General features: G+C 39.2%; 1 protein-coding gene across 1 annotated transcript in view; it reads left to right on the forward strand.

Annotated features, from left to right (window-relative positions):
• AGFG1 (ArfGAP with FG repeats 1) overlaps positions 1-20585 on the forward strand; it is a gene marked incomplete at its 5' end in the record, with an annotated part of 36449 nt that extends 15864 nt beyond the window's left edge. Inside the window, 11 exons of the mRNA XM_084267300.1 lie at positions 3854-3969; positions 4498-4660; positions 5662-5818; positions 10723-10839; positions 12488-12697; positions 13534-13717; positions 14381-14460; positions 14741-14833; positions 17725-17883; positions 18471-18562; positions 19844-20585. Coding sequence (XP_084123426.1) covers positions 3854-3969; positions 4498-4660; positions 5662-5818; positions 10723-10839; positions 12488-12697; positions 13534-13717; positions 14381-14460; positions 14741-14833; positions 17725-17883; positions 18471-18562; positions 19844-19903 — 1431 coding nt within the window. The 3' untranslated portion in view covers positions 19904-20585. The remainder of the gene's footprint in view (positions 1-3853; positions 3970-4497; positions 4661-5661; positions 5819-10722; positions 10840-12487; positions 12698-13533; positions 13718-14380; positions 14461-14740; positions 14834-17724; positions 17884-18470; positions 18563-19843) is intronic.
• Positions 20586-21894: the final 1309 nt, after the last annotated feature.

Genomic DNA, 21894 nt, shown 5'->3' on the forward strand with positions numbered 1-21894 from the left:
AGCTTGGTTTTGTGCTGGTTTATATGCCCTTTGCTGCCTTTTGCACTGTTCTTCCTTATCCTACAAGTAACGGCTGGGCAAGAGCCAGCACATGCTGTGAGTGGTGTCCTGCCTGGGAGCTGTCAGGCCAGACAGCACAAACAGCTCAAGCACTGGCAGCTCAAGTTGTCACTCTGACTTTTCTACATTTCCACTTAATTTTTCTTTCTGTTACAACTAATCTTTTAGTATCTGAAGTGCTGTCAGATTTGGATAGTGGATTTAAAAAGTAATGTTGGGGGTAAGATGTAAATGCTGAGTGATCATTCCCCACCATCACCCAGCAGTAAGTTGCATGACATAATTTCCTTAATCTGTATCATAAGAGGAACTTTCAGATAGCTTTGAAATAAAGATTGTGATGGTCTGATTTGGAAAAATATTCACATTTCTCACAGCAAACTTTTCTTTGCTCAAGTTTCAGTACTGTTAGTGACTTGTTTTAAGACTATGGAAAGGCAACTCAAAAATACCCAGTTGTATGATAATGTGATTTCTGACTTTGACAGTATTTTTCTAATTTTAAATTTCAATTTTGATTTAATCTTTATGGGGTTGCACAGCACACTGACACTTTCTCTTTTGTAGATAGCTGAAAATTGTGTATTACAGCTAGCTTGAAGCATAATCAATGCAGTATTGTGGATCCCTGTCAAGTCAGATGATAGTAACAAAAGTATAGCCAGAAAGAGCACACAGGTCACCAGCAAACAAGGAAAGACAAGGGGCCTTTTATTGTGTTCTGAATGCTTGCTTGGAATGGCTGCTGATGTTCAAAGCATTGTGTGGTACTTCATACAGAAATAGATAAAGCTGTCTTTTAATAGTTTCTTGTGTGATATTAAAGCTTTAAAATTTGGCTTTGTATTTAAGCCTAAAACTGTACTGTCTTTGAGAACTTTTTAGGGAAAGAAACTTACTTGAAGTTTAATTTGCATCTCTGGTGTGGTGAAGTAGGTGTTTTAACCTGTGTTTGTATAAGCCACTGCTGCTCTCTTAAAATAAGAAGTTCTTGCTGAAGTATGTGTGGTGAAGCCTGGGGAGTTGGTGTTTGTGGTGTTGGGTTTTTTTTTTTTGCTTGGTGGCTGTGCTGCCCATCAGTAATACTGTTCTCTGTTAACTGTAGCAGAGAACCAATGCAGAGTGCCTGGCAGGTTTAAGTTACAATAATGACTTGCAGTTGTTACTGCTTTTGTGTTAAGTATTTAGAAGAAACTAGTTGCTCCAGGAAATGCTTTTGGAAGCTTGCTTTCTGAAGGTTTGCAAGAATTGCAATGCAGTGCAAGAACTGACACCTTTAAGAAGCTTGCATCATTTTACACCAACAGTGCATTTGGACAGCACAGTTCTTCATACCTGTTTGCTTATTCACACAGTTCTTATCCACAATAGTTGCATAGCTGGTGAGTGATCCAGAGTTACAAAGGACACCTTTTTCTCTTTTCTCCTAGAAATTGCCTGTAGTGGGTAGGAAGGCTTGAGACTGTTGGACATGGAGCTGTTTTTTGGTGGGTTTTTTTCTCCTTCCTCCTGAATGTTCAGGCACTTCAGGGGTGAAGATGAAGCAGAAAACCTGGGAGGTAGAAGGGTGACAAACTGGACTGTGGTTTGACTGTTGCTGTGAGTTGATGTCAGGACAGGTTTCAGTGGTGCAAGTGACATGGTAATTGTGATGAGTTTCTTTGATCTGACTTATTTTGGGTGGTAGGAAAAGGGGGAGTAGTTTAATGGCCTGATATGCGTGGGGAAGAGGACCTCCTCTTTCTTTTGCGAGCACATCTTAGGCTGGATGTAAACTGATCATTGTGGTATTTTGAGTGTTATTTTACTAGGCACAGAATCAAGTAGAGGCTGTTCCAACACTTGTCTTTCTGATTATCTGAAATTAGTTGTAACTTTTCCTCAGTGTTTTCTGATGTTCCTCCCAATACTGAAGTCAGGGTGGGGGACAGAGTGAAACAGGGCACTGGATTTGGACACCACTAACTCCTGCTGCCAAGTATTCTGTGACTAGCCATAAACAGGACTTCTCTTCCTTCTAGCAATTATTGGCTACTAGTTAGTACAGTTATACTCTTAAATCTAAGTATGGCAGTAGTACTCCTAGCCCACCTCAGACTGTCTACTGCAGATGTGTAAAGCTATTCCCACAAATACTCTGACTTCATCAATTTTGTCATCAAGAAATAGTGCTGATGTGAAAGATTACTGCTATTAGTGCTTTGTACTATTGGCTGCTACTTTAGAACAGACTTGTGACATTTTGGCTAAGTTTGCATGAAAAAGTAATGAATACCTTCTGTTTCCTCAGCTACCACACTGCAAATAATGACTATTTGGAGTTGTAAATTGAAATCAGTGCATTGAGCATTGGAGTACAATTGGTGAATGGATGCTGAACAGCTGAGTTCATTTGAAGTAGGAATTACTGATCTTATTTTTAGATGAGTATTTAAATCGCCAATTTAGGACTATCTTTTGATCATCCCATCTATTTCCCATTGTTTTTTGTTTCTGTCCAGTAGATGACAGCAAGAACTATGTAGCACTGGACATGGGAGCAGGCTATATAAAACTGAGACACCAAGGATGAAATACATACTGATATGCTCTATGTCCAGTCTCTGTCATCCTCAGCAGTCTTCAAATGACCTAAGATTTGCCATGTTTGGTAACTAGCAGTCCCAAAGATGCTAATTTGCTACAATTTCAGTGAAGCTAAGTGGCTGCATAACGAAGAAATTTCCACACATATATCCCCCCTTAAGTTAGTGCTGCTCTGGGAAAGATGCAGTGGAAGCATCACAGCTTCTACCTTGATTTGCCAACTTTCAGAATAATCAGTTTATGCAGCTCTTGGTTGTTAGAGCATGTGTTTGCTCTGAAGGTCACGGGGACAGCGCTGAAAACCTGACACTATTGTAGGGATAGAGGGCAACATATGTGGCAGGCATGTCAGAGGGCTGGTCAGGGCTATTTTGGAAAGGGTGTGGGAAGAAAGGGTGTGCATCATAAAAACAAAGCTTTTTTTGCTTCTCTGGAAGAAACCTGTTCTGAAGTGGCAGAGTCTGCTTTAGAGGGTAGCTAATGTTTGGTATGTTGTTTAGGTGCACAGGCAGGTTACTTGCAGAGTAGTGCTTAAAGAAAACAGTGTGACAAATCTCATGTCTGTCTTAGAAAGGTGACTTTCTTAAAACTTTCTGTTTTGGTCAGGAATTGAACATACAGAGAATTTAGCAAGTGTTTCAACTTTTGCTCACAACTACAATTAGAAAGTTAGAACAGGAGTACTTTTTTGCCTTCTCTGATATCCTCACTCAAACTACATGATACCATAGAAGCTGCATCATTGTTAAAAACAAAATCCTGTACTCAATAATTTATCAAACCTCAGATCCTTTAGCAGCTACCATCTAGGGCTCGTGGCATATGGAACCTGTTGAAACAGCTTAAACCCTGAAGCATAGGTAAGGGCATGTGTAGAATTAGGTGAAGGAGGAGAATCTTAAAGATCAGGTGCTTTGCCCTTCCTGAGTACATACTACAAATATTTGGTAAAAGCGATATTTGATTGTGAAACTGGCTGCCAGGGTTGGCTTGCCCTGCTGTGACAGATGGTCTTTCCACTTGTAAGGATTTAGATCAGTACGTGGTGCACCAGGCAGTTGTTGAAGCAGCTCAGTCTGGAACAAAAAATGTGCAGCCACACACTTTTTAATGGTTCAGTGTACTAACAGTTGTAAACTTTATTAATAGGTTTTGGTTTAATGTATTTTCTTTGATTAATCTGTTATGTCTTTGGCTTTTTTATAAGGTGTGCAAACAGATTTGGCTAGGCCTATTTGATGATAGATCATCAGCAATTCCAGACTTCAGGGATCCACAAAAAGTAAAGGAATTTCTACAGGAGAAATATGAAAAGAAAAGATGGTAAGATGACTTTACAACTATAAAGATTGTCTCTAGGATAAGAAGTGAAGATGGGCTGTTACCCTCACATTTTTGAGTGTGCTTTCCTTCTGTGCTCTTGGGAGCTCTGTAAAGTGAAATGATTTCTGTACTTTATTTGGAGCTGCTGCAGGAAGCAGACAAGACAAAACTGCTTAAAGAAGTTTCTCAGTGTGTGGTTCATACTGATAGAACAGAAATGGCTTAAGGGGATGTCAACAACAGTGTCAAGTGAGGGGTTTGTAGGCTTCTCTTAGGAGGTAGACACGACATATGTGGCTTGCAATAAATAAGTGCTATAAAATATTGATGCCTTGGAATTCTAGTCCATTTCTTAAAGTATTTGGCATAATTAAATAATGGGTATTTTGCAAACTACTGATAAGTTGTTGCAGGGTCAGAGGGTAAAATAGCAAATATGAGGTCTATCAGTTGTCATGCTTGGGTTTTATGAATCTAAGGCAGAAATCAGCTTGAAATAAATTTCTAAATATTTTTATATGCACATAGGTATGTTCCTCCAGAGCAAGCAAAGGTGGTGGCATCAGTCCATGCATCCATATCGGGGTCTTCTGCTAGTAGTACAAGCAGCACACCTGAGGTGAAGCCACTTAAATCTCTCTTGGGAGAAGCTGCACCCACACTGCACTTAAACAAGGGCACACCTAGCCAGGTGAGTAACAGAGGTGGGGAGCACAGCACTGTTCAGTGGCACTACTTTAGTGGGACAAGAATCCTTGCAGCATCAACTCTTACCTAACACTGTGATCACTAAACACAACTTGGATTTTCTTTTTCTTTTGTTGAAGTATACAGGTGTGTGCAGATCAGGTTCTGAATTAAGTTGGTTTCTGTTGACCAAGTTGATTTCTCTTTTAAATGTTGCTGGGATTTTTTCTGTCTTTTTTTTTTTTTAGTAAGCAGGGGTTTCCAAGGTGATTGGCAACTTTAATTATGATTGGCTATTGTATAAATGTTTCTACTGTTTGAACCTAATGTGATATATTTTCATGTTTGTTTTTCTATTTGAAAATTATAAAGTAGTTGATACTGTTAACTGTGAGATTAGTGGTGAGTATGTGCATGAGAAGTTCATTATTACTTCCTATGCATTCTGTAAACGTCAGGTGCCTTTCAGCAAGTGTCTGTGTACTGTCATGTAAAGACAAACAACCCTATATACTTAAAGTTTGCAGGGAAGACAGTTTTTCAAAACTGCTTCACCTTTAGGATACAGGCAACTCTTGAGTGGACCTCTTAAGACTCAAGCAGTAGAAATTTGCAGCTTGCGACTTCTCTATGAAGTTCTTCAATTTCTATCTCCCTGTACTGAACTCTGAAGACTTCTGCAGAATGCAGTGAATACTTTCCAACTTATTTTTACAAGTTTTATCACTTGTATTTGTGGTTTTAAAAACATAATTTTGAAGCTGCTTATATGCTGCTACTTTATTCTTCTAGGCCTTATGAATCCATGAAAATCTGTTGCAGAGTTCCTCTAAAAGCCACCATAGTATCATTAATAGTCTTCCTCATACTATTAAGGATGAGGGATCTGTGCTGCATACAGCATCTTAAACTTCAGGGCTAAATGGCTTATTAAGAAATATGTCTTATCTTGTATTTTGCAAAATACAAGAAGCTTTTATTAGCTGATGGAAGTGTTGTTTGTAGTCTCCTGTTGTAGTTCGATCTCAAGGACAGCAGCAACAAGAAAAGAAACAATTTGACCTCCTCAGTGACCTTGGCTCAGATATCTTTGCTGCTGCTCCTCCTCAGTCAACTGCTACAGCAAATTTTGCTAATTTTGCACACTTCAACAGTCATACAGGTAAGTACTCTGAGCGGTGCATCCCTCTAAAAACCTATAAAATGTAGCTAAACATCACAAAGTGTATGTGATTTCTGTGCCTTGAGAATGCTGTATTACTCAAGATTCCCCTTAGAAGTTAATAAAGAAAGATTGAAGACACAGAGGCTGACAATTGTGCTGCTTGAAGTGGGAGTTCTTACAGCTATTTTCTACGATACGTATGATTAGGCTGCTTCTGCCTACTACTGGAACCCGAAAATTTTCGGGGGAGTGAGAGGATGAGTAACAGAATGTAGGGAGAAACTGCTATTAGATCTTCAGTTTTCTTTCTGAAAATTATCAGGAATAGCATTCATGGGAGGAAAGCAGATATAGAGAGTTGAAGGGCATTTGAATGTATTGAAAGTAACTGTCAATTTGTTAAGAGAAAAACAGACTCCTTCAGTCTAAGGGATGACCTCCTCTTGTGTGTGTGTCTGTATTTGAAAACTGAAGACTAACCATGTGGGTAGTATTCTGTAGTTTCAAGAAGAAGCTTTGAGCATATGCCTTGACAGAGGATGGGGGTAGGCCTTGAATTCTTAAAGAATGACTTCAGCAAAATATATTGAGCCCCTAGGGTTTATTTTCAGCCAAAGATCTTGAGCCATAGAAGTCTATCCTAAAGAAAACTTGACTCTGTGGTCACTGAAGTATGCTGTTGCTAACTTGCATTGTAATTGTGGGAAAGTACCTTTGCCTGTCTTGTCTGAATGGCCTTTTATCTAGTTTTTCTGAGAGAAAGAGGGATGCAGCTTAACCAACATGAATATGAGGTATTTCCTGAAAATCAGCCCTGAAATTGCTAGTAGCTGAGAGGCAGTGTGATGGAGGGGACTTAAGGCACATCTGAAGAACTGGGCAAAGGATCAAGGCTTTCTCAAAGTTAACTTGAAGTTGTGGGATAACTGGCTGAAATGGGTAATACAGGACAAGAGTTGCTGGTGCAGTGTCTTTTGTAAAAATCCTGAACATGAGATTTCATGCTAATCGTCTTTTTGGAGGTATATTTAACTTGAACAACTTGTGCTGACTGGCCACATGTCACTGGAGAGGTTACAGATACTTAATTCTTTCTAATAACTTATTCTTTCCAAATGTGTTGCTAAATAAGTGTCTACATGCACATAATTACTCTTTGTGGGTTTCAGGAGATGAAAATTCCATTAGAGCAGCATTTCAATACTGTGTTCCAAATCTAGGTAGAATTCTGCTGTATTTCTGCTGGGTAACTTCTAAAAGGATAAAAAGCATTAGCAATGCTCAAGAATAAATATAATTTTATGAAAGAGTCTGTTAATTTTGGTTTGAAATAAGTGCTGAAAATCAAAATTGAGAGTAATACTCAGCTGTACTGGCTCGGTTTCTGTTTCAGTAATTAACCATCGTGGTCATTCCCATGACTCCTTTCCATAAGTCCTAGAACCCAAAGCAGTTTGAGGGCTGGTAAAAGTAATTTCTGAAAGACAGAAATCTAGTTCTGAGCATGTGATAGCTGAATGTGTGTTGCAGAGTGGGTTCTGACTTGCTAGCATAAATCACTTGTAAGGCTTACTCTCTGTGCAGTCACTACAGGGTAGCTGCTAACTGAAAGTATTAATGAAATGTTACAGGCTCTTTCTTTTGGAACACAAGGAGTGTTGATCAGTCCACCAGCCTTGACAAAAATGAGTTTTGAATGCTCCTTTAGGGAGCTGTATGAACATGTAACTCCTGTTAGTAATCACTCCCTACAGCAGAGCATGGAAGAACTTGCACTTAGTCCAACATTACCTTCTTGAAGTTTATGGTCTGGTGTTCTTGTTTTAGGGCTTGGTTATAGCTGTGCCCACAGTGGACAGTTTTCTCTGTCTGGACACTGTGGATAACTAAAGAAATCACTGAAGAGCATCATCAAATTTAAGGCACAACTTCTGATAAGTCCTTTTTCTGAGTTTTCTAGTGTACTAAGTTGGCTCAGGGCATTATTGTATGTTGAAGGGGAAATAATGCTGACCTTACAATTGCTGAATATGTGTAATTTACAAAGCTCTGAAACTAGCAAAATGATGAGGCTTTGAATATGATGGTAGATAACTCTTCTCTGCCCATACCTTACAGACTGATAGTGACAAAAAAAGATAGGGTTGGCATGTAGACTTTCTATAAACTGGTGGAAGACCTCAAAAGCTTTTGAAAAGGCACAGTGACACAGCACAGCTCTATCATGGGTAACAAGGGAGAAGATGCTTTACCTAGAAGAAATAAATAGTATGACTTTAGTAATTGTCTTCTAGAGAATTATCTTTAACTTTGTAATTGAATGACTATATTTTAGGTTTGTTGGGTTGCAATGTTTCATGCCTTTATTCCACACTAGGTAGTGCAGACCACAGAGAAGAAACTATGGAAAGATTGTAGGGGCAGCTTGCACTCCCATGACCAGTGCTGTCATAATAGAGCCAGCTTCAGCCAGCCAGCTTTTATACTGCCTCATTGATCTACAGTCAGAACATGAGTTGTAAATCTATGCCAGTCTGCAATCTACTGCAGTTTTTTAATTTTACTATACAAAATAAAATAAGATTAATGTTTTTGACATAATATTCTGTTTGTATGAGTGGTTAAAACGAAAGAATTTCTCATGATTCCAGGAGTGCTGTTGAACTTAAGCCTGTTTTGTCAACTAAACATTCATCTCTGATTAGCCCCTATCTTACTGGTCCCTCAGGATAAAAGCATTGCTTTCATTTTAAAGCAAGGCATAACTGAATTCTTCCTTTGCTCCTCTTAAAGATAGTGGTTTCAAAACAAAAAACCTCACGCTGTGCAATATGGAGCTGAAATCTGTAGAATGCTTTTTGAAACAATACAGATGGTATAATACTAGGAACTAGTTTTCCTCTGTTGACTTTCTCCTCATATGCTTTAAAGGTGAAAATTAAGACTGAACTTTTCCAAGACCTTGCTTTCTCATTGGTATCTTGTTTGTTTCTTGTTGACTCTTTTATGCTGTGGTGGGTTGACCTTGGCTTGCACCAGGTGCCCACCAGACTGCTCTTTCACTCCCCCTCCACTGCAGGATGGGGGGGAGAGAAAATATGAAAAACTTGGTAAGTCAAGGACAGGGTGATCAGTTGCCAGTTACTGTCAGAGGCAAAACAGCATCTGCTTGGGAAAGATTAACTTAGCTTATTGTCAATTAATAATGGAGTAGGATAGTGAAAAACAGAAAACAAAGCTAAAGCCACCTTCACTGCTTCTTTCCAGGATCAGTTTCACTCCTGACTTTTCCACCTCCTCCCCCTGAAGGGGATAGGGGCTGTAGTCAATTCATAGCATTCATCTCTGCCATTTCTTCCTCCTGAGGCTCTTCCCTTGCTGCATTGTGGGTCCCTCCCACCCAGTGGGATACAGTCCTTTGCAGACTTCTTCAACATGAGCCCTTCCCATGGGCTACAGTTCTTCAAGAACTTCTCCAGCATGGGTCCCCTCCATGGGGGACCCTTACTTAAGTATGTTAAGTATGTTTTCTGAAGTATGTTACCACATCTGTTGCCCAATGCTAGTGGCAACTGAGATCTGGTTTGGAGCTGGCTGAAACCAGCTGTCAGGAATGGGGGCAGCTTCTGATCACTTCTGACAGGGGCCACCCCTGTGGCCCTCAGCAAACCCCTGCCATGTGAGCCCAATACACACACATCAAGGAGAGTCAAACCTCACCCACGCTCCCAGCATCCCTTGTGAAGGGAAATGCTTGCACTTTGATTTATATTGGCAGCCTTGTGGAGTACAGTAGTCTGTATAAAAATGCCCTTTTTAGTTTATAAATCTGTACTACAGATGGTTTTTAAATAGAAGTGAAATAGTGCAACTTCTTATTGGCATTATCTGGCTATTAAGTAACAGTACTTAAACAGCCTGATCTATTGTTTTTGTGTATATTTAATCTGCAAAATTCCTCCAGAATAAACAAATTCTGACCCAGAAAATGTCAGGCACTGCCATATGTTATTCTAGAAGATGTTTTACGGGCTTTCTTTAGATATTGCCTCAGGTTACCTATGTATAGGGGTTTGCTTTGCATTTCATTAACACCATTTTTTCACATCCTCCTTGTAATAGTGTTTGTGACTTTGTGGAGGTTATCAGCTAAGCACACAGTTCCTGTTGCACCTATAGATGCTTGAATGTCCAGGTGTTTGAAGTCAGATGGGTGTTAACTTCTACTTTCTCCTATAGTATGGCACGAAAGGAAGGCGAAAACTGAAATTCTATTTGAAATTTCCTTGGATTTTATTTTGTGGATGCACTCTATGAATGCTATCTTCTTGACATTGGTATTGATTTTCCATATTTCTGTACTCTGATTTAGTTTTTTAAAAACTGACTTTTCCACTGAATTGAATTAACAGACCTAGCCAAAATTACTCCAGTGCTGCCTAACTAGATTCACTCAAGGAAGAAACACTTTGTGTATGAGGAATTCAGAATGTTAGAAGAATATACCTCCTCATTTTTATTCCCAAAGAAATCTTCGCTTAGTCCACAAATTCTGGTTTTAGAAACTAGCATTTAGAAAGCTACCTGGGTTGGGTTCTACAAGTAAGTACCACTGCTGCAAGTACTCCAGGGTTAGGCTGAACTGGACTTCATCAGGTCCTGCAGTTGTGAGGAGTAGCATGTGTGAGAAGTAGCAGCAACTCTGGGAAGGTGTTTCATGAAAGCTTACTCAAAGACAACTGTCAATTGTAGAGTATCATGTGTAATTTTTGACTTAAAGAAGGTTCCAGGTAGGACATAACCCTTGGAGGCTGCCATGACCATGAATTCAGTTAATACATCTGTGTGTTGTGTTTATTTCCCATACCCATTAACGTGTTTTGTTCCTTTGCGATTTACAGCGCAGAACTCTGCCAATGCAGGTTTTGCAAACTTTGATGCATTTGGACAGCCTAGTGGCTCGAGTAATTTTGGAGGTTTCCCCACAGCAAGTCAGTCTTTTCAGCCCCAAAATACAGGTAGAACTCCTAGCACTTTTAATTAATACCTAATGGAAGTAATCTTTACCTTTATGTTGGAAGGTATTTAAGCTGAGTTTATTTCTTGCATCTGCCTGCTTTAATGCAATCAAGCCATCTGAAGCTCTGGGGAAACTCAAAATGAATTCCTTCTGTTTTAGTGTTGATTTTCTTTTCTTTTTTTTTCCTAATGCTACTCAGAAGTCTGATTTATGGCACTATGTGTTTCTTAGCTCTACACTTGAAATAACTATGATAAGAGTAAAGAATACTGCGTTTGAGAAATACTGAATTGACTCTCTATTTTGTAAGAAGTGTTTCAGTAGACCCAAAACCATATCACAGTAAAAAGTGTGTGTCTGCATGTCTGTGTAACATGCACACACTTCAGTACGTTTGACTTCACGTGTAGAGCCCACTGTGAGATTTATTTTGCTTTTCTTTAATTTGATCACGCTTTAAAACTTCTGCTTGAGCTTACACTTGCTGTTTGTCTAGATCTTTGGCTGACTGACTTTCTTTTCCTTTTTTTTTTCTTTTGAGTGTGGTGTCGTTTTAAACTTTGTTTCAAATTTTCTTTCTCCCTTCTTATGTTAACTTTAACCCCCACACAATTTCTGGCTGTCCAGCGTTCAGAACGCTTTCATCTAGCTGCAGTTTTGGTGAATTTACTTCAGCTTTTCCTCTCCAGGCTGTACACAGTAAGTTCCACGCAGTGGAAAACTCAGCTTGCTTCATCTTATGCCATTGTAGAATAGCATTTTCATTCCTACTGTTGCATATGTTTTAACTTCTTGATTATGTTGTTGGAAAGCTGTGTGTGCTGTAGTATGAGTGGAATCATCTCCCAACTGTTATGAAATGTGATACACTTAATGGAACAACTCACTTAAATTTAAGAATTGCACCTGTCTAGATTAAATTGCTTGGACACAGAAGAGATGGAAGTTCATGGTTTCATATTTGAACTGAAGTTCAGTTGTGTGGACCCAAAGCAGATTTTTTTAAAATTGACTTATGAATATCTGACATCAGTGGAGAGTTGGTGTAAAGAGCTGTGTTATGTCTTTCCTGATTGGATGTAGTCCAAACCTCTGGAAACAGAGAACCAAACTCTCTAAACCTTGGCATGAAATCAATCATACTACTCTTGGACTTCTAGACACTGTGTTTTCCTTAGAATGATATCTGACATCTGAAATGGTTAAACATTGTACCATTAAGTAAATACAAACAGTAGCTATTCATTAGGCACATACGACAGGAAAATGAAGCTTCTGTATTTTGAATATTAAAGATTCAGACATTTACTTATTTTTCTAGCAAAACATTGTTGAAATTACTTTAACAGCTCATAAATAGCATGCAGTTTTTCAAGATCAAATTATGACTTAAGCTGTTGAAGTTGGGGAGTTTTTAATGTCCCCAATCTGCAGAGTAAAAAAAAAAGGAAAACTTTAAAAATTATTCTTGATGACCCAGTGTAACTTTGAAAAAACAGAAAAAGGTCTTAAATGTGTGGGCTGGGGTGGGGGAACACATTGCTCCATGTAACCACAAAGGTGGGATTATTGTGCTATCAGTTACAGTTGGGAGAGGCTTTGTCTGGCTTAGGGGTGTTGATCATGTTTAACTTCATTTGTTACAGGTGGAAGTGCTGGATCAGTGAATGCTAACTTTGCTCACTTTGATAACTTCCCCAAATCCTCCAGTGCTGATTTTGGAGCCTTCAATGCTTCTCAGAGCAACACGACAGCCACTGCAGCCAGTAAAGCTGGAGTGAACAAACCCAATCTCCAGTCAGCTGACAAATATGCAGCTCTTGCTAATTTAGATAATATCTTCAGTGCAGGGCAAGGTATTAAACTGTTCTTTGACGTGCTTATTCTACATGGGTATGCTTGCCACAGGGGTGGCTGTGCTTGTCAAAATAGTTAATGATATTTCAAAACATCCTTTAAGATACCAGTACATTTCATGTTGGTGTACCTTTCATGTGCAAGGTGTAATTTTTAGGACTAACACGCAGAAAGGATGTCATCAGAAGACTGCTTTTTGGGAATCTGCTTCTTATCAAGATGACAAACTGAGTGGAAATAACTGAGTAGTTTACTGCAATGAGGAAAATACAAGAACATATAAATATTTTCTTATATTTATGCTAAAACCAGTAGTGAAGCTTCTTGGAGAGCTGCAGCTCTTGCAGAGAGTTGCCAGAGTAGCTTTCCAGTCTCCCTGCTACAAAGATTTGGCTTTAGTTTTTTTTTTATAAACTAGTACCAGAGGTACTTGGATTTACTTGATTCTATGGAGGAAAAAAAAAAAAAGCTTTTCTGTAACTTTTTTTCTTCTCAAATAGTGTTTAAAAACTTGTGTTGGCTTGTAGTGTAGAGCTGTGTCCTGCAATAGAGTATTTGAGGGTGGTGTGTGTGGTGTTAAATTCTAGTTGAAGGTGATGTAGTATTAGATCATCATTTTCCAGGGAAACCAGGGGCTCTTTGGAGCAGCAGAATACCTATAAAAGCATAACTTTGCTAATGGCTAGTTAAATGCTTTGTTGTTCTCCTGTATGCCCTAGTGCATTTTGAAGTCATAAAGCTTAAACTGTCTGTGAACTTTCATTTAATTCTTAGCATTGGCAGGGCAGAAAGTGAAACCACGTGCATTGCTTTTAACCTGCTTTTTTCTTTTTAGGTGGGAGTGAGCAAGGAAGTGGCTTCAGTACAGTAGTGTCAGCATCAGCAGGTCCTGCCCTGTCAGCCCCAAATCAGTCAAGTGCATCTTCAGACAAGTATGCTGCTCTAGCAGAACTAGACAGCGTGTTCAGCTCCACAGCAACCTCTAGTAATGCATATACTTCCACCAGTAACGTTAGCAGGTACTTTGTTAGAAGTAGCTTAATTTCTAGAGTGACTTCAGCAATATGCAGAAAAGTAGCTCCAAGTTGTTTCTCAAATCTGGTTTTAATTCTTCTCTAAATGAGGAAATGTTGAATGAGTTTAGAGGTACTACTGAAACCTCGTCCTTTGTTCTAAATAATAGCAGTACTGTCAGGATATTGTAAGATAAAATTAAGAATGCTTTCTGTCAGCATAGTGTCTGCACCTTTTTAGTCATTACATGCTAAACCTGTTAGATGGTACTATTTTCCTGTACAGAATATTTGCATGTGTACTGACAATCGTAGGATCATCCGTGGCAAATGATATTCATGTGTTTATGATGTAAAAGGTGCCAACCACTTCTTTCTTAGGTCATTGAAGTAAAGCCTGTCATAGCTCTGCTTGGTATTGCTAGTGCTTCAGAGCTTCTGTGCAACCTTTATGCTGATGGCCCCTATGTGGTGGTATTTTGCTGTTGGTGGAGATGACTTTTTGTGCTCAGCACTAGTGTTAGTCTCTGGCATCAGGGAGTTATTGCAGTTTGCAATCTGCATGTAAGCCTTCCTTTATATTCTTTTACGTGCCAGCAATAATTGTAAGTTGTATTTAATTGTTGAACAATCAATTCTGACTTCCCTGGCTATATGAATTATTTCTAGCAATGCTTTTGGAACAGTACCCGTGGCTGCTCCTGCACAGACACAGCCTGCATCTTCGAGCGTGCCTGCTCCATTTGGAGGTACATAAGTGTTACTAACACCTTTTTTCAACTGTAAGCAAACATCTTACTAATTTTTAGTTGATGGTGCTATATTTTGACACTAGAGGTATTGAAGTTACTAAACAATGGCAAAAAAGAGATACTGTTGTGATGCATTTCAATGAAACATTTTATTAGCAATTCCTAATTTTTCATGTAACTTCAGCTATTTATGTATCTCTGTATGAAAGCTGTATAAACTTAATGTGAGGCTGGGTGTTTGAAGAAGACTTTATTAAATATCTTTTTAATCTTTCAGCAACACCTTCCACAAATCCATTTGTAGCTGCCCCTGTTGCCCCAGTGGCACCTTCAACAAATCCATTCCAGACCAATAGCCGAGGAGCAACAGGTTAGGAAAAAAAACCACTAAGTGTTTGAGAAACTTTCTTCTAAGACTTGCTTTGATTCTTTTTTCATAGCTGTGTAATTTGTTCCTTAAAGATTTTCTGCATTATCTGTCTCTGGTCTATTTGACATGTTGTGTGTGCTCACCGTAGAGTATGATATTTATAAACAGGCTACCAAAATCAGCTTCAATTTATTTTTTTTAGATAAGTGATGTGTTTTTATGGGGCTGAAGACATTATTTTCCTGTTTCTGTCCCAGTCATAGAATTTCAAGTGATAGCCATGAAAAATGTCAAAATTATTTAAGACTAATACTACTGAAACTATTTGTAGTCTGTATATTACCACTTGAGTACCATCCAAGAGCATAACCTTGACTTTGAAGCATACTTCATAGCATGTTACTCAAGTCAGGGATCTTGAAAGCTCTGCTGCTAAGCTGGTACACTTGCTTTTTAAATTTCTTTCTTTATTGCAAAGTCCTGAAAGCCCTTGAAACCAAAGAGCTTGAAGCTAGAATGGGGAAAGACAAGGCTTTTGGGTGGTTAGCTCCTCACCAGTTCACAAACTTGAGTACCTTGGTGGTGTCCTTTATTTTTCTCTTCTGTAACAGATGTTTTACTGTTTAAATATAGTCCTTACACTCATGAATTACAGAATCCTCCACCAGAAATTTATTATAGAATCCTCATTCCATAGACAAAAAAAACTTAATCCTTTCTAAAAAAGCACACTTGCACTTTAAAACACTGAACTTGCTTTTAGATGACTGCTAATTTATGCCAGTTATCTCCAAAGACACTGTTAATTTTTGGCACTTTTATCTGTTAACTGGAATTCCACAGATTTAAATCTGCTGATATATGCATTTTAATGTTAAGTTCTGCTTTGCTCAAAGCTTTGGGTTGACTTAAACTGATCATGCAGGGTTAAAACTGAATTGATCAAACGTGTGCCTTGTGCTAAAATGTATTTTGCTTTTCAGTCCCACTTGAGATATTCAGCTGAACTTGCTCAGCTATTTAATGCCCCAAGTATCTTTTTGCTTGTGGCCTCTTCATATAGAGTTGCCACACTCAAATTTTTCCTTCCACTTTCTGTCAGAGGTTCCCCCCTGTATGTACTAGGTGGCAGAGATCATGACTATATATGAAGACAATATTAAACCCATTTCAGTGTAAGATGTAAATGTGTAGCTTGTCCATTTCTGCTAAGCTTTCTTTCTGCATGAACTTTGCTGTTTATTACATGGGAGATCTGTTTTGTAGCATTTATTTCTAAGGGTTTTCTTAGCTTAATCTGTTGCTGGTCACGCTATGGGTGAATTGTTTGGTACATACACGTGTGTATATTTTTATATATAACTAAGGAATGACTGTTAAAGAGTGTATAAATGATCTGACATTGTCTGGTCTCTTTGTGGCTTCCATAAGGCCTCTCGGGAGCAATGCACTCTCACATATTTCCTCAGGCTCATTTTGGTAGGTGGCCACATTTAGTATCAAGTTTCTTGTGGCTAATTGTTCTTGCTTGTAAAAGCTTATTGACAGCTATCTGGTTCTCTGCACGTAGAACTTTGGGAGACTTTCCTTGTTTTAAACTGGAGTGGGTGTGGGGATTTGGCAACTGGGCAGAGGGACAGAAGAGCATACACAGACAATTAAGCAACTAAAACAAAACCATTATTGATACCCTCCACGGTCACAATATAATGCTAACACATTGAGTGACTAACACATTGAGTTTCTAACAACAGTAGCTTGATGCCTTTTGGGATATTCCAAGTTGCTGCTCATTTTGTTGTGCTTATGTTTCCTGTTGGAGCAAGTTTTCCTGTGGAATGACTTCTCTGCTCACTTGAACAGTGTTAGTACCTTAGTTCTGTGTGTACTTTGTCAGCACTTCATGTATGTATAATGTTTTGCCCTTTAATATTTTGGGGTAAATTTTTCAACTGATAATTAAGCCACGGTGATTAAACATACTAATCTTTTACACAGTTGAGCCCTGCATAAAATCTATCTTGTATCATTTCCAGAGAAAAGTCCTGTCTGATGTTTAACAAAAATAAAATGCCTGGTGTCTGTATTTGTACCACCCCACCCCCCCACCCCCCCCCCCAGTTCTATATGCTTCTCCTTTCAAGAAAAACTCCCAAAAGACTGAATAATGGTTTTGTTCCTACATTTGCACACTTGATGTGCTCCTCTGTTTGCTGAAGGCATGTGGAATTGCACATGAGCTGTGTGTTCTTTACTTGAAACGTTCAGCAGAGAATCAGATGAAAAGTGTTGGGGTTTCTTGTTTTAAGTCTTACCTCAACAGTGAGAGTGTTTGGCAGTAAGAACTTTGCGTGCAGATAATGTGCATGGTGATCATTTCCTTTCAAGTGACATTAAGGATGGGACAAAGAGAGAGGGGATGCATGTATCCCTTAGGATTATGTTCTTTTTCCACTCATAACGTCCTCTAGTATGCTATGAAGTAGGAAGATCTTTTCATGTTTCTTCTCAGGAGAGAACAGAGAGGCTTATGCTGCCTGAAAGTACTTGCTTCTGATATGTACAGACTTTTACCAGAAAAACTCTGGGGGAAATATATAATAACATAGAGAATAAAAAAAAATTATTTCCTTTTGAGAAAATGTATGTGACTGTGCTGGATCTAGTAAATATTAAGTGATTCCATTCATTTTTAAAGTGCAAAAGCTTAATTATCTACCTAGTCAATGGTGATCCAAGCTAACAAATCAGTTCAGTCTAGTGGCTGTAGAAGTTGAACTTACCTTTAGTATGCTCACTGAGGCATTAGGAGACTTTCTAGCATGGCATTAGAGTAATTTGTCATAAAATGATTTCTTAAAAATAATTGAATGTTATTTTTTGCCTACCAGCAGCGACATTTGGTACTGCATCCATGAGCATGCCTGCAGGATTTGGAACTCCTGCTTCCTACAGTCTTCCTACTAGTTTTAGTGGCAACTTCCAGCAGCCCACATTCCCAACCCAGGCAGCTTTCCCTCAACAGACTGCTTTTGCTCAGCAGCCAAATGGTAGGTCTACATGTTTTGGATAATCTTGTTCAGATCAGAAACATGGAGAAAACTATCTGTCTTTGAGTTAGCAATGATGGGTGGGTATTTAGTTCTGTATGAACTGGGTGATAAAACTGAGGAGGGGTTCCCATGCTCTATTGTGGCTTCATATTTGAGCTTTCTAAGGTGGCTGTGTGCAGTGCCATAACTGAAGCTTTGCCATAATCTGATACTAAAATTACAAGTATGCCCAGGCTTAAAGGCTTTATGCAAGGAATGTTTTGTCTTCATTTTTGGAGTGTCTGCAACCAATTATAACATATTCTCTGTCTTCATAGACCACAGGCAAGAGAAAATTGGAAAGCACTTTCTCCCTAAATTTAAATGATAAAATAACATTGAAAGAAATGCCTATGTAGAGATTGATTGAAACTTCTGAAAGATAAAAAAAAAAAAGCCCAGCTGTTGTTTTTTACACTTAAATTGTTCATAGTATTTAAATAGGATCCATTCTGCTGATTGTGCAGTCCAGGCTTCCACTGTGGGGAAGCTGCAGCAAGGAAGATTGTTTACTAGTATTAATATTTTTTCACTTATCTTTCAAGGAGCAGGTTTTGCTGCATTTGGACAAGCAAAGCCTGTAGTAACTCCTTTTGGACAAGTTACAGCTGTTGGAGTACCTAGTAACCCTTTTATGGTGAGTTGTAACATTTAATAACTTCTGGAGTCTGAAGAGGCCTAATCTGTAACGCTTTAGACACACACAAATTTATTCTGTTTCAAATTAGGGAAGGCAGCATGAGAATCATATAGTCTCACAGGTTTGGGTGAAAGGGACCTCAAAGCCCATCTAGTCCCACCCCCCTGCCATGGGCAGGGACACCTTCCACTATCCCAGGCTGCCCAAATCCCCATCTAGCCTGGCCTTGAACCCTGCCAGGGATCCAAGGGCAGCCACAGCTGCTTTGGGCAGCCTGTGCCAGGGCCTCACCACCCTCACTGGGAAGAATTTCTTCCTAATATCTAATGTAAATCTACCCTGCCTTCAGCTTAGAGCCATCACCCCTTGTCCTGTCACTCCATGTCCTTGTAAACAGCCCCACTCCAGGCTTCCTGTAGCCTATTTAGGTACTGGAAGGCTGCTGTAAGATCTCCCTGGAGACCCTCTCTTTTTTTCCAGGCTGTACAAGCCCAACTCTTTCAACCTGTCCTCATAGGAGAGGTGCTCCAGCCCTCATGTTGCTTTTTGTGGCCTCTTCTGGCCTTGCTTCAGCATATCAATATCTATCTGGATGCAGTGCTGCAGGTGGGGTTTCAGCACAGCAGAGCAGAAGGGGAGAACCACTCCCCTTCACCTGCTGGTCACGCTGTCTATGAACAGCCCAGGATACATTTGCTTTTTGGACTTGCCAGCTTGTATTGAGCTTTACATCAGTCAGCATCCCCAGGTCTTCTCAGGGCTGCTGTCCATCTATTCTCCAACCAGCCTGTAGTTGAGCTTGGGACTGCCTTGATCCATGTGTGTAGGACCTTGTGCTTGGCCTTGTTGAAATTCATGCAGTTCATACAGGCTCACCTGTCCAGCCCACCTCCACCTTCCCTCCAGCTTGCTGACTGCACCACGCAGCTTGGTGTCAGCAAACTTGTTGAGGGTGCACTTGAACCCATTGTTCATGTCTCCAACAAAGATGTTAAACATCTGGTCTTAGTACCAATCCCTGAATAATCTCCTAGATGGAATTCAGTACCACAATGATGCAGCATTTGTAAAGCTGTTCCCATCCAAACAGAGGTGCCTGTATGTCATGCTCTTACAGCACTGTAATTTGAAAAAAACCACCAAAAAAAAACTGCAGCATAAACCAGAAATATTTCTTAATAGGCTGTTTTCTTTTTATATATCCTGCACTTAAGTCTTACAATATGGAAAAAAAATCATCAATATTTATCTTATTGTTCTTCTTTCATTTTCCCCCAGGCTGGTGCACCAACAGGACAATTTCCAACAGGAAGCTCATCAACCAATCCTTTCTTATAGCCTTATAGACACTTTACCCAAAAGAACTCTTATGTGGTCACATAACATCTCTGCGCCTCTTGCACTGTTGTCTTGTTTCACTGATATTAGCTTTAAACACAAAAGAAGTCTTTAAGAAGTAAAAATAAAAGCCTGCATTGTGTACCTTTAAAAAAAAATTAAAAACAAAAAAGATAAATACACAAAACCCAAGAAAAATCACCCCCCCACACACCAGGTAATAACGTGCAAAACAGAGGGCTGTGGTAACATCCTTGAACCTGTCAACTGGCAGGTGAAAAGTAGCGGTATCATGTATATTAAAATTGGCTAATAAGTTATTGCAGATACCACATTCATTATGCTGCAGTACTGTACATATTTTTCTTAGAAAATAGCTATTTGTGCATATCAGTATTTGTAACTTTAACACATTGTTATGTGAAAAATGTTACTGGGAAATAGATCAGCCACTTTAAGGTGCTGTTGTATCTCTTGGAATGAATGAGCTACATCATTTTAACCATTGGTATTGGAAGTCATGAAGTTAAATTGAAGGTTTGTTCATTTCTCAAATGTTTTCCTTTCCTAAGAGCTCTTCTATTTATACATGCCTAAATCTCTAATGTTAGAGGGATACCTGTCTGCATAATAAAGCTGATCATGTTTTGCTACAGTTTGCAGGTGAAAAAAATAAATACTAGAAAAAACAATTGTGTAGCATTATTTTTGTGCAGCAACGTTTTATTGGGTTAAAAGGTGTGTACTGGGAGTCCCACACACAGGTGACTTAACAAAAACAACGTGCTAAAGGTGAGTTAAGCTTGAAATGTTTGTGTGCCCCACTTGAACATGTTTCTTTGTGTCCTTGTGATTAAAGTTGCTCTTTGAGTTCAAGTAACGTATCAAACTGGACAATATTAAGTGAACTGGGATTATTTTGACAGAATGGCTGTGTGACAAAGGACACTGGAAGCACTGAGAAGGGTAATTATTCCAGAAATGGTTAGCTGCAAAAGATGCCTAATTATGGGTAGCTAATGACAGACATGGAACAAAATTTAGTTGTGATCAGAACAATTTGTGTAAGAGCAGGCCCAGGGACCACAGAAGTAATGGCATTGTTGTTGTTAAAAACTTATGTATCAGTAAGATCTCCCATGGGATAATAAATGAATTCATGTTTTTATGTTGGAATGTTTCTTGCCATACTAGAATGGAATTTGTGGAGGGGGGAAAAATGTCAGACTTGTCTGGTGTGTGATAGAAAGAAGGTTTAAGAAGCATACAACTCTGGGTCAGGGTAGTGCAAAGCTACTTAATGGCTGCAAACTCCCAAGCACTGTGCTGAAACAAATGCTGAGGCAAGAAAGCAATTTGAAAATGACCAAATTCAGTTGGAATTCCTGAAAGATAACTCTAAGTATGATGCCAGTGTTCTGCTGTCTTTAAGGGCAATTTTAATGGGGCAGAAAGGCAAGCTCAAGCAGCTTTTAAATGTATTTTGTAAAGGAATTCATGGTTCTTACTTTATTGTGAGCTGAACTGGGGAAAACATCAGTCACTTCTGACTTGGTAAATCTGTAAGTTGTGGTAAAGGAACACAATGGAATTCACTGCTGTCTGGTGCAACTGAGCACAGTTGGAAACATTCCCTGATTAGCCTTAGTTACACCTAAACTTTGAGTTGTGTTAAGAAAGGCTGCCTGGTATAGAAACTGCAATGTCTCCCCATGGCTTAAACATGTGTTTGTGCATTTTCACCCACCTAACAGCAACGCTGTACCTGCACCAGTGGCAGGCTGTGTGTACAGTGACGTGTTTCCCTTGGCCCTGTGATGTCAGATTTCCGATGGGCGTGTTCTCGGTGCGTGGTCTGGGGTGGCTGCGTTTGGCTGGGTGTGAACTGAAGGGATGGTGTCGCTGTGCTTTATAGCATGGCAGTAATTTACCTTTGGACATACAGAAATAGTGTTTGTTGGGGAAAAAAATGGTTTATTGGTAATTGTTAA

The sequence above is a fragment of the Gallinula chloropus genome (assembly GCF_964237585.1).
Source record: "Gallinula chloropus genome assembly, chromosome: 8".
NCBI classification, from domain to species: Eukaryota; Metazoa; Chordata; class Aves; order Gruiformes; family Rallidae; genus Gallinula; species Gallinula chloropus.